Raw genomic sequence first — 12692 nt, 5'->3', positions numbered from 1 at the left:
AAAGTAGTAGAGAAAAAATATTCTTTTAAGATAATGTGTCATCTCATTTCAGGGCTTTCTTAAAAAATAGCATAATTTGAATTTTAATGTTGTGCTTTTTGAGTACCTTTGAAGAACATATTTGATGGACCACTCTATTTCATCCTGTAAGCCGAGAGATGGTTGTGTTTAACTCACTAATGCCACTGTATTTCACCTGTGCTTGATCAGAACTCAGAATAACGTAGTTCTCAGAATTGCTTTGCAGCTGGAGTTGCCATTGGCATCAGCCTTTGATTTCCTGTGGCAGCAGCTGTTTCACACTGACAAAATGTAAACCAGAATGACAGTACAGATTTTCAGATATCAGAGGTCAGAGCGTTGTTGCGTACAATGGATTTAAACCAGTTATCATTTAGTGATTTAAAATCATAAGTCACCTGCAGTACTATGTACTAGAACCTAGAGCACATTGCCAATCTACTTGGTTGTAGATAACTCTTACAAATACTGTTTCAGTGTGCTTCATCTGTGAGAATGTTCCTGTAAGAGCCAAGCCTTTAACTTTTTCTCCAACTATCTTGTTAGTTATTACTAAACACAAAAAAATTTTTTTTGCTGTATTAAGAGAAGGTGTCTCACTTGTAAGTACACTTTGAAGAGCCAATAGAGCACAAAACATCATTGTTGTGTTAAAGTACAGTATTCCAGGCCACAGCATAACTGTTTCTGAAACTACAGCATGCTGCAATGTTTCCATTTATTTAAGACAGTTACAAAAAGAAAATAAAATCTTTAAGTTACAAGTATACTTTTGAGGTAATCAAATGCCTGATTATTCTGTGATTTATTAACTATTGCTCTGACAATGAGCAATCTGTTTAAAAGTATGCAAGATGATGTCTTTGACAAATTGTTTCTTGTCCAAAAATGACAAGTATGAGAATTACAGGAGCCACAAAAAAGCAGTGGCTTGAATAGGGAAATTAAGTTTCAGGTAAAATTGGAAAGAGGAAAATGACAAAAGCGAGTTAATCAAAACTGAAGAGGTGAAGCCTTATTTAGCTTAAGCTGTAGGGTATAGTTGTCAATGACACAATAGTATTTGCTAAACAGTTCATTAAACTGACATTTGCATGTATTCTTAGGGGGAATGAATTAGTTGAGATAAAATTTGACATACATAGCCCTTGACATTTTAATGCAAGTTTAAGCACTGCATTTCAAGCAGCTCTTGTACTCATTAGCAAGGCACAGAAGGGAGTTGTGCTTTCACTTACTAAACCATTAATTTATTAAGATAGTGAGATATTTATTAGAAATACAGCAAACCTTGCCAAATATACAATTTCTAATACAATTATTATAAATATGTATTTATGATGAAAAATTGGATGCTGAGTTCTGACATATGTTTCTCTCTACTATTCTAGTTGTGAAATCAGCTCTAATGATAGATTAGGTCTTACAGTAAGGAAACTCACAGAAATTTTGTCTTTAGGGATTAAATATAAGATACCAAGAGATTAATTAATCAGCAGTTAATTTACATCTACTGCAAATGAGCTATTTGCAACAGATAATTAAAACTGGTATTGGTTAGAAGAATTTTGAGAGCTACTGAATCACCTGTTGAAAAATTTATGTTCAGTATTGTCCATCTTCATATTGATATGCTTGCATAACTTGAGAATTTAAATCAGGGAGTACCTTTCTCATTAAATTATTTTAATGCTGACATATCTGTCTTCTCCACTGCTGATTATCAAGTTGCAAGTCTTTTTGCTCAGCACAGAAACTTTTCTCTCCTGTATGCTGCTGTCTGAGATTAGATTTTAGTGAGAAATTGACCTTTCTTGACAATATTTTAGGGTCAGACCACTGCCTTACACAGAGCATCAGGCTTGAAGCCCACAGTCTTGATACAATTGTCCTAGGTAGAACAGCTGGGACCAGTTCATCACTGTATGGGTGTAACCCAAAACTGAGTATTCTATAACCTCCCATGCCATTTCCCAGAAACTGTTATCAATAGACCATTTACACCATCTGCCCAGAGCAGGCCTGACTCCTCAGGCTATAAACTGGGTGTTAAGAGGCCTGTGAGATAAGAGGATGCTCCTCACACCCATTGTGGAACTCCACGCCCTGAGGGAGGTACTGGGCATTCCTGCCTGAACTGGAGGATGTGTAATCTTGGGGTCTTGGGACCTTTTTAACCACTTGTGGGGTCCAGAGGAAGACTACAGATCACCACTCTCAACCAGACTGCAACCACCACTGTCAACCAGACTGCAACCACCACTCTTGACCAGACTGCAACAGCACTCTCATCAACAGGTTTTCCCCTCTCCTTTTCCTTTGGACTCATGGGGCCCAACGAACACCACTCTGTTCATGCCTCAGGGTGCTGGGTTATACATTTGGGTTTTGTGGGTTAAAACCAATTGTTTGTCTGTATAATCATACTTATTGTATTATTTTATTAAATTGTTATTCTGACTTATAATCTCTCTTTTGAGTTGGGTTCATTTCCCCTGCTGGTTTACTTTTAAACCAGCACAACGATGTACCAAGTAAACTACTGAATACTTCAACAAAGTGAGTTCTTTACCACTACTAGCCAAAAAATATTGTAGAGTGATGTTCCCACTCCATCCTTTTAACAGATTACAAGAAGTAACCTTTTCTTTTCATGAAGAAAGTTACAGATTATCACCAGTGAAAAGGGTTGGAGATGTTGTTTTCTTGAAAAGAAAGTGAGTATAAAAACTCCATGCCATATAGCCAAACAGCTGGGTTCTTTTATATCCTACAAACAGGTTGAGATTGACTGCACTCAAATATCTTGACAAAATAACTTTAAACGCCAAAGCTCTAAGCAGAAAAATATGCCACATGGGTATTATAAATTTGTATGAGAACATGGTGCATACTTAAAATTCTTAGAAACTTTGTAAAGTGTTAAAGTAACTCGGCAGATGATAATATACATTCATGCAGAGTGGTACCATTTTTACTGTTGCATTAAGTAAAACAACAGAGGCATCTAGCATGATCCATATTTGCATATTGGTTCATGCCAGAAACATGCACAGAAAGAGGGCTGGAAAGAGTGGTTTTATGCTCAACAATGGTGGTGAGGCACAATCTGGGCACAGTACTCAGCACTGGCTGATGCGGCTGCAGAACCCTCAGCTTAGGCTGAGATCCAGAGACAGGATGCAGATTTTAGCCTCTGAGACTGCAAGAACTGCCTGGGACCTTGCTGAGGTTGAGGGAGAAAGAGATTGTGTCCTTGCCTGCAGAATGTTTGATGTGGCTGGGGATTTGTGTATTACCAAGAAAAGGACTGCAGGGCCATGTCAGCAGTCTGTGCAGCATCAGAGGTGATAAGAAAGAGGTTAACTGATTTTCTCTGTAACTCTGCAGCCTGAAGCCATAACTGTATGAAAATAGAGGCAGGCAGAGTCTGTGCCTGTTTGTTCAGAAATGGAAACTCCCATGGTGGTGAAGACTGCAAATCAGTGACTTCTGACACCGGGACTGGTACTTCTTTGCCTATAGATGGGCAGCTACATGATAGTTCAGTACCTTGTAGCAGGCAATGGGCTGGGAGCTCTGTTCAATGACACATGTGAGCCAGCTTTGCCTATGTCACCCAGAAGCATCAGGAGGAGACTAGGTGACAGCAGTGGTGTACACCAAGTGGAATATAAGCCAGCTATGTACCCTTCCAAGTAAAGAAAGCCGGGAGTATCCTGGGCTGCATTAGTTAGACAGTCACCAGCAGGTTGAGAGAGGTGATAAGAGCACACCTGAAGCACTGAGTCCAGTTCTAGGCTCCTCAGTACAAGAAAGATGTGGACATCTTGGAGCAAGTCCAGGAAACATCCAGGAATATGATTAAGAACTTGCAATGTGTATCCTATAAGGAGAGGGTGAGAGGGCTGGAGTTGCTTAGCCTTGAGAAGTCTCTGGGAGATTTTATCAATAGGTAAAAAATATGTGGTGGGGTGCAGGGTGATACTTTTCTCTGTTCTGAGAACCCTTGTTCACTAGTATATGAGACTTGCCTAATTCCAAAAATGCCAGAAAATTTCTTATCTGTCACTTCTCAGTGACAGAAACCCAATGAAATGTGTTGTGAAATTCTAGTCATATGGCTGGATGGTCTGATGGTCATCTGGTTGGAGCATGTTGCAAGCCCTTTCAGGTGATGTTGTTGCAGAAGCTAGGATTGGAAGCATCCAAGTAATGCCCAGTGTCCCTACTCAGAGCTGCGAAAGGTTACCTTGTAATTAAAACCAATTAAAAGGGTTTTCCATTAAAAGGGTGCTGGAAAAAGGTGGCACTGTAGGCATGACAGACACAAGAAGCTTTTTAAGAATGGCTGAGTGGCTTGTGGAGGAGAGGCACTATAGATTTAATAATAATATAAAATAATGTAAGAAATTCAGCAGAAATAAAATCATATATGAGATCTCTGTGAACTAAAATTCAGCACCTAAACTGGGTCAGCACAGTTTTAATGTTATATCAGCAACTGCCCAGAAGTTTGGAACTGAATGGGTCTGGATGAAGGAAGGCTAAGAATGTAGTATCAGCCTTCTGTAACCCTTTGGCAGACTCTGTAGGAGTCAAAGAGAATGTAGTGCAAAAAAATATTTCTTAAAAACCTGAATGTTCTTGGTGCAGCTGGTAAAGGAACCCATAATGTAGTGTAAAACACTGCACAGATCTTAGTCCAAGTAATTAACTGTTGAATAATTATTATGTAAAAATAACCAGAAAATACTAAAAATGCAACATCCCAGGGGAATGAAATCTGCCAAAGTGCAACTTCAAAATAGAAAAGATGGTGAAACATCTAAAAAAAAACCAGGCAGACAAGAGTTTAAAAATAAAACAGCACACACATGCATGCTATGTTTTAGAGTGGTTCCAAAAATCATAATACATGTTTAAAGAATAAACTAAGGAAAGGTAATAGACATGAAAAGTGAACTGGTATAATGAATGGACATCATGTCTTTTCCTACAAATAAGGAAAATAGGTAGGAAAATAAGCTCCAGCAAATGAAATGTTAAACCACAATAAAAATGTGAAAAAGATTCTGAGTGACTGAGTTGAAATAAACCTTTTTTCAAACACATCAGATTCAGGAAGTCTGGTAGAGAATTGATGGGCTTGAGAGATGATCAAAGAGTGTTCAAGAAAGATAAGGTCATTGCTGAAAAACTAAATTAATTATTTGAACCAGTTTTTCTATAGAAACTGTCAGGAGGGTTTCTGCAGTGGAAACGTTATTTACAGGAGAGGAGTTGGAGAAGCAGTTGCAAACTAGGTTGTTAACTGAAGAGGTGCAGAAATAATTGATAAATTGAATAGTGAAAAGGAACTCAAGGCTAACATAGGTGAATTATAACAGTTATTATTTAACTCCTCACTTTCAAATATTCTCAGTGAGTAAGGAGTGTGAAGTGTCAAATGAAACACCACTTTTTAAGTAACATTCCTTAGACATCCAAGGAAACTACAGGTCTGCAAGCCTGATACCTGTTCAAAGATAATTAGTAGTAAAGAAATGCGATGAAGAATAGAGCTGATAGAAGGATACATATCTTTGTTCCAATTTGAGAAGTAGGAAATATTGAGTGAATTTAGTATGAAGCAGGCTTAAAACAAGCAAAAGAAGGATCTCCTTCTCTACAACATGTAAATGAGATGAGAAAATCCTTATTAGGTGGTGGATGTAGATATTAGGGTGAGACTGAGTGAGTTTGTGGAAGTTCTTTGAGGCTTGCCAGCAGTACAGAAACTACCTGTAGCTCAGGAAATCCCTGAGTATTATGTATGCTTGCCTTCATCTTATTGTTAGTGTGTTGGTTTGGATGCTGAGTAAGGCAGAGTACCAAGTTAGATAGGTCTTTTGGTTCTGACATGGTCCAGAGATTCTAATGTACTTGAGATGTCCTTCGAATACATTTGATATATGTTCAACATTCTTGTGGACAATCTATAAAAACAGAAAACTGTAATAGCAGCATTTGTTGGTAATACGAAATTTAAAATAATTTGTTCTATAGCAGCTTATTATCCTATAAGAAAAATGCTATATGAAAATGAATGTTGCTAAATGTAATGTGTTACAATGTAATACATGCAAGAAGAAAAAAGAATTATGCATGAATGCTGATGGGCTAGTTTTGGACTAAATTCTCTTCAGAGTAGAGAGCTTGTAGCATTCACCACAGTTCTCAGAAAGAAAAAAAAGATGATTTATCATCATACTGAATTTTAAAAATGAAAAGATGTTGACTGCTCAGAATTTTCTCAAATGAAAAATTAGGATACTGTCAATTAAATAATTATGAGTTCCAGGATTAAAAGGCAAAAAACCCCAAACAAACAACCACCCCACCAGAACCAGTTATTTTTGTTGGGATTTTTTAAAGAAAAAAATTTCCTCCCATTGGGGCAAGTATATGTAGTGATGAAAAACATTACAATGGAAGAAGAGAGTAGAGCTATAAGAGAGAGAAGGGCAATCGGTAGACTTTAAACACTGTTACTCAGATTCACTCTGTAGCTCAGGAAACATTTAAACTGTTTAGTCAGAGGAAGTGATAATATATCAGAGGGATCACTCTCTAAATGCCCTCTTTCTTTTATTCCTTCATAACCATTTTCTTCTGGCCTCTGTTGAAGATTCCTAAAGATTCCATTTGGTGGAATATAATCCTGGGCAAATTTCATGTTAAGGAAAGGTTTTCTGTGGTTGAAATCTGCATAGCTTTCATTTAGAATGCAAAATGATGATTACTTAAGTATTGGAATTAGTGAATAAAAGTTGTCCATGAAACCTGAGGACGCTGTCCTCTCATGGGGGCTTGGATTATCCAAATTATAACAGCCAATGAGTGGATTCAAGTATTCATATTTTCCTGGTAGACTCAGCTTTAGATATTTGCTCTGCTGTAGAACTGTCATCAGCACAGCAGTTGCCTGTGTGAAAATGAAGCTTTTTTTTACAGGACTCAGAGTTATATATGAAGTACTGTGATGATCTTGTATGGCATAGATGGATAGTGAGGATTGTGTTCACTGGAACAGTTTTCAGATCTGATTCAAAAATATTTGGAGGGCAGGGGCCATGTTAGTGTCTTGACTGAAAATGTGCTATCCTATGAACAGTATCTTACAAATAGGTGCAATATAGTGGAGGGAGATGAAAAGAGGAAGTGTGCTCTTGAAAAACTCAGTGATGTCCCATTGTGAGAGTCATATTGAAAATATGGTAAGTCTAATTCTACTTAAACTTCTTTAAGTTAAAATTCTTACCATTTTTTCCTAATTAATGACAAATGTTATGAAAGTAGTCTTAGTTTCTTCCTTATTCTCTTTTCAAGGAGTAGGAACAACTTGGTTGGATGCTCTTCAAGTTGATTCTAAATGTTTCTAGGGAGAAATTAATGATTTCATCACAGTTGTTTATAGCAGGAGAAATAATTTACAGTGATTAATTTTGCCTGTAAAATTTTCACTTCAGATTCATTTTCATAAAGCTATCCAATTTGAATTTTCTAGTCTCAGTGCCATTTTGGTGTACATATTTGAACAGGTGCCACATTTCATGCAGGCTGTAGCTGCATTTCCGTAATTATGAGAAATTAGTTGTTTGTTGTTTTAAAATGAAATTTTGAAACATTTAAAGACAAGCAAGAAAGAAAATATAAATGCAAGTCATCATCTCTACTAGATCAGCCTTGCACAATAGATGTACTGCTGGCAGATAGATCCTTTTAAAAAGGAAGTCTGTTCTAAAATGGATGCCTCTTGCTTTATTTTGTTAATTTGCATTTTAATTCTGTAAACCTACTATGCCAAGGTGGTGATTTTTTTCCCCCATCAGTGTCTGAAGACTAAATTTGTTCTTTTTAAAAAAGATATAAGTCAAAAGGCATGACTGCTATTTGTCAGCTGCGTCACTTCTGGTCAAGCTGGGTCTATTATTCATACTTTTAATTCTTCCTTATTCTGCTACATGGATTTTACCTGCATCTTTCTGCCACCACCCCCAAAAGCTTTATTTTCATCTTTTTGAAGAGATGGTCAAATTGCCCTGCTGCTTATCATCAAGGTGCTGTTGTTGTATCAGAGTGAGCAAGGGGATGTTTTCAGCGCTAGTTTAGATACATTTCTTCTTTAACTCAAATATCAAAGTTCAGTCTTTAGTATTCTATTGCTTTAAACCCATCTATGTTTGCTAGCTGTAAACAAGAAATCTCTTGGATCTAGTTTAAAGGAAGGAGGCGACGGTGTGAAAAAATACTCAGAAGAAATATGTTTTCTTGCTCGGAGGTACATGTGATACAGAGAAGTCTTGAGGCATGTGTTTTTACTAAAATCCTGCTTCTTTTGGAAAGATCTATCAATTTCCACTTGACCTACTGTTACCATCTCCAGGGTTTTTTTTTAAGCTTGCTCTCTTCACACGTCCTCTCTCTCTTCCAGGGACTTGAGGAGTTCTCTGGTCAGGTGTTTTTGTCCTATTTGTAGCCAGAGGTTTCTCATTCAGGACTTCCTCCTTTCTTCCTCTGGGGTTTTTATTATAATCTTTTGTTTGCACCCTGTCTTTCTCATAGCATTTTATTCTGTTAATTTCCAGCCAACTATCTTCTTTCATTTAATTACTTGTAGTCAGGAGCAAAATTGAGGCAGAGCTCAAAGTGAAATGTGAAGGCGGTAGTGATATCACCTGTTCCTGGAGATAACATGGCAGAAACCTAGAGGTGCTGATTCATACATAGGCAAGATATGATAGGTGCTCCTGGCAGAGTGGCTCCCAGTGATTTTGCATACCTGGAGATACAGTGGAGCAGGATGCTGGACGTGATGAGGTTTAAGGTTTCCCTCTTGATAGAGAAAATCACAGAATTTGTTAGGGTTGGAAGGGACCTCTAGAGATCATTTAGTGCAACCCCTCTGCCAAGGCAGTGTCACCCACAACAGGTCACACAGGAATGTGTCCAGGTGGGTGTTGAATGTTTCCAGAGAGGAAGAATCAACAACCTCCCTGGGCAGCCTGTTCCAGTGCTCTGCCACCCTCAGTGTAAAAAAGTTCTTCCTTAATGTTGAGATGAAACTTCTTGTGTTTTAGTTTATGGCCATTACTCCTTGTCATGTCTCTGGTTACCACTGAAAAGAGTCTGGCACGATCCTCTTGCCATCCGCTTTTGAGATAAATGAGTAAGTTGATAGTATCACATAGCCAATGCAAGACAGTAGTAAGTCTTCTATCCAGTACCTCCAAAAACTCCAGGAAAGAAGAGCTATTGCTTTCCTGGGAGCAGTAGATTTACTGTCTCTTTCCTCAGTGTGAGGCAGCCACTGCTGAGTGAGTGCCAGCTGGCATTCAGAGTGCAGCTGTTTGCCTAAAACAGTGATAATATGACCATGTTCAATGACAGCAAATGACTGTGTGTCCTGACCTCTCAGTCAGAGAACTGAGGTAAGAGGCAACACGTGTTAATTGCAAAGAATAAATAATTTTTTATTCGTTCTAATGTTCTGCACATTTGGCTCAGCATCTGAACATTCTTTCAGTGTACCAGTCTGTAATAAAAATGCCCCAATTAAAATTTAACACTTCAGAATACAGGAAAATTAATGGTTTCTTTCCTCCCTCCCCCTAGTTGCTCATTAACAGTGGTTTGCTGTACCTGACTTGCTTCTTCGTGTAGGCCTTTTCCAAGAACAGTTCTGTAGCAGCCCATCTGTTTTATTTAGTTGATTCAGAGCTAATGTATGCCATGATCAGCTACAAAGACAGGAGGGGAAGGAGATCTCTTATTTTTGTTGCCTTGCCCTTGATGCTGCAGTTGAGGTCAGAGAGTCTCTTTATGAAGGAGCCACAAAGCCCACTTACTTAGAAGTCTAGACTTTAGGATAGGCAGAGAAAGGAGGGGTAACCTTCACAGAAACCGCAGTGTAGGCAGAGAGAAGTAACATCTTTGGAAAAACAAATGCTAAACAGAGTTCTCAGAAGTGATAAAGATTTTCCTGGGGGACCAGGTGAAAACAGTTGCAACCCAGGAAATTGTTTCACCTTGCTGAGAACAAGATTCAAAGGAGATGTATTGTGTAAAGAGACAGTGGGTAAGGAGAGATGCTAATGAATGCTTATTTTATCTCATCTAGCTGTTGTAGTTTTCAGTATTTCAAGAGTTACCTTATCCTGGCTTTTGAATGCACCTAGTTCAAAAGCCTTTTGATGATGATCCCTCTAAGAGGTGCAAACTGACACCTGTTGAATTCTCAGTCCCATTCCAAGTACACATTCCTTTAACTCAAAATTTCTGACCCCATTGGTATGATAACTTTAAAATACCTATTTTCAGACTACAGGAGGAGAAATGAGTTGCTTGCGGCACGGACACTTGTAGGGCCTGGGTACACACTTGCAGTTTGTGCTACAGTCTTTCTGTAGATAATGACTTTCCTTTGCTCAAAATGTTTTTATTGTAAAGACTCTTCATAGCTGAGGTCTGTGGGCAATTCGACTTTTTAAAGAAAGAAGGTATTTTACGTTTACAAATGCATTCACACAGTGTGTGTAGTGATATTTGTTGTTGTAATTATGACAGTTTTGATGCCATCTAATTCCTTCCTGCATTAATAATTTTTCAGATTCACACTTCTTTAATTAACGGAAGGCCTAGTGCTGATGATCCTTCACGTGAATTACTGGAATTCACCTCTGCTCGCTTTATTCGCCTGAGATTCCAGAGGATACGGACGCTAAATGCTGATTTAATGATGTTCGCACACAAAGATCCAACTGAAATCGATCCCATTGTTACGAGGAGGGTAAGTTCTGACGAGATGGTAGAAATGCATGTGTAGTTGTTCTCTTACACCTGTAAATGCTGTACCTGCCTTTGTTTGCCATAGGAAATTTTGGGAGATGATGAATGCCTGTTTTTACGTATCAAAATCCTGGTGATGCAGAATTCCCTGTTCACTTAATTTTGTTATCTTCTCTGGACTGGAAGTAACAGTTTTATCTTTTCTGCTTAATACTGTTATTATTAAGATAAGCACACAGCTCCTTTGGCTGCAAACATTTGGATGCAGGTATTTGGCAAGTGTTTGCTGTTAGTGTCCTCTTGCCTCTTCTACTACTCAGTCCTTTGCTGCATTTAACGTTCTTTGAGCACTTGCTTTGAGTAAAATTTCTAACTGTACTATAAGTAGTAGTAGGGTCTGAATGTAGCACTTTTAGCGTTATCATATGATTGAGGCTAACAGTAAAAATTTTGCATTTTTGCTTTAGCTTAAAAGAATGGGTGCAGCACTCAAACTCACACCATACCCCGGTCTTGTCCACTGTCCCTTGTGTGTACACACCCGTATCTATTCTTTCTGTGATCTTTACTTTCTTTCTATGCCTCTTTTCCTGCTGCTTAAATGTTGTGTGTTATTCTAGTTTTCCTCTGATTTTTCTACCAAGCATTCTCAAAAGCTGGTTTGGGGGATATATAACTTGCCACATTTTTTTCTTTCTGCTCACTTCTTCTTCATCTTGGTCATCATAGTTTTCTTTTGGAAAGTTTAAGTCACCACTATAGTAAGTCCTGTTGGAAAGGAGTGTATTGTTATCCTTGGCTTTAGTTAATATCATTTGTCAATGGTGGATAACTGCAAAGAAACTTTTTTTTTCTTCTGTTCCATATTTCTGGGTTTTGTTTCCTCATCTAAATACATAGAGTGATGACTATTTCTGAAAGTTTGGAATGAACCATTCTCTTTTATATTACAAACTCAGAAACCATTCCTATTCAGTGCAGTTATTGCAGCCTCACTAATCATGGAAACTGTGTGTTTATGTAAAAGTGGACATTTAATAATCCGATTCTAAGTGAATAGAAATGCAAAATTAAATTCACATTTTAAAAATCATTTTATACTCATGAAAACTGAGTGCAGGACGATCCACTGATTTCTTAAACCAACAAAGAACGGTAACTTCTGTGTGGCATCTCTCCATGAGGCTGTCCTCAAAGGAACAAGGAGCAACTGAAACTTACCATCCTTGTCAGAAAACAAAGGGTAGCCACAAATTATATATTTTCTGTGTTTCATAAGCTTGACTATGAGTGATAAGAGTTCTTATTTTGTTTAATATATTTATTCATGATCTGATAAAGAGGTTGAATACAGTAAGAGCAAAATTTGCAAATAGCGTATGTTTGGTTTGTTGTTAGCATGTTGCAGGACCCTTGCCAAAAATAGATGAAAATGGACAAGATTCATTGTTCCCAGATGTTGTAATACATGATTATAAATATCTTTCTATCCTTCATTTTGGTTAGGGTTCTTAATCCTCACCAAAGAAAAAAGAGAAATTGTCAAATGGCAGAACAACAGGTCAAAAGTACTTAAAGCTCAGTAGTGAAGACTATTCCATGATCATTCAAAAGGCCAATTGTGAAAAACAGTTCTTCTCTCCACAGTGCAGTGAATGCCCAAGTTAGACCCAGCTAAGGTGAACAAAGGTGTTAGGTTTTGTTCTAGCTTTTCTTTTCTCCCCATCATCATGCCTTTTCCTTTTCATGTTTTCTGAAGGGAATAAATTCTGTAGCATTTGACTTCTCATTATCCAGTGTGCATATAGCCTTCTCCTATTCTTGTGTTTGTTGTATGCTGT

The 12692-nt window shown here is 37.8% G+C and overlaps 1 protein-coding gene across 1 annotated transcript in view; it reads left to right on the top strand.

Annotated features, from left to right (window-relative positions):
• Positions 1-12692, top strand: part of LAMA2 (laminin subunit alpha 2) — a 273953-nt gene that overhangs the window by 35554 nt on the left and 225707 nt on the right. Inside the window, exon 4 of the mRNA XM_018078006.2 lies at positions 10673-10852. Within this exon, the coding sequence (XP_017933495.1) occupies positions 10673-10852 (180 nt within the window). The remainder of the gene's footprint in view (positions 1-10672; positions 10853-12692) is intronic.

Source organism: Manacus vitellinus, unplaced genomic scaffold, assembly GCF_001715985.3.
Source record: "Manacus vitellinus isolate BGI_N305 unplaced genomic scaffold, ASM171598v3 scaffold_4_pilon, whole genome shotgun sequence".
Classification (NCBI taxonomy): Eukaryota; Metazoa; Chordata; class Aves; order Passeriformes; family Pipridae; genus Manacus; species Manacus vitellinus.
This window is presented reverse-complemented; position numbering and strand designations above follow the sequence as displayed.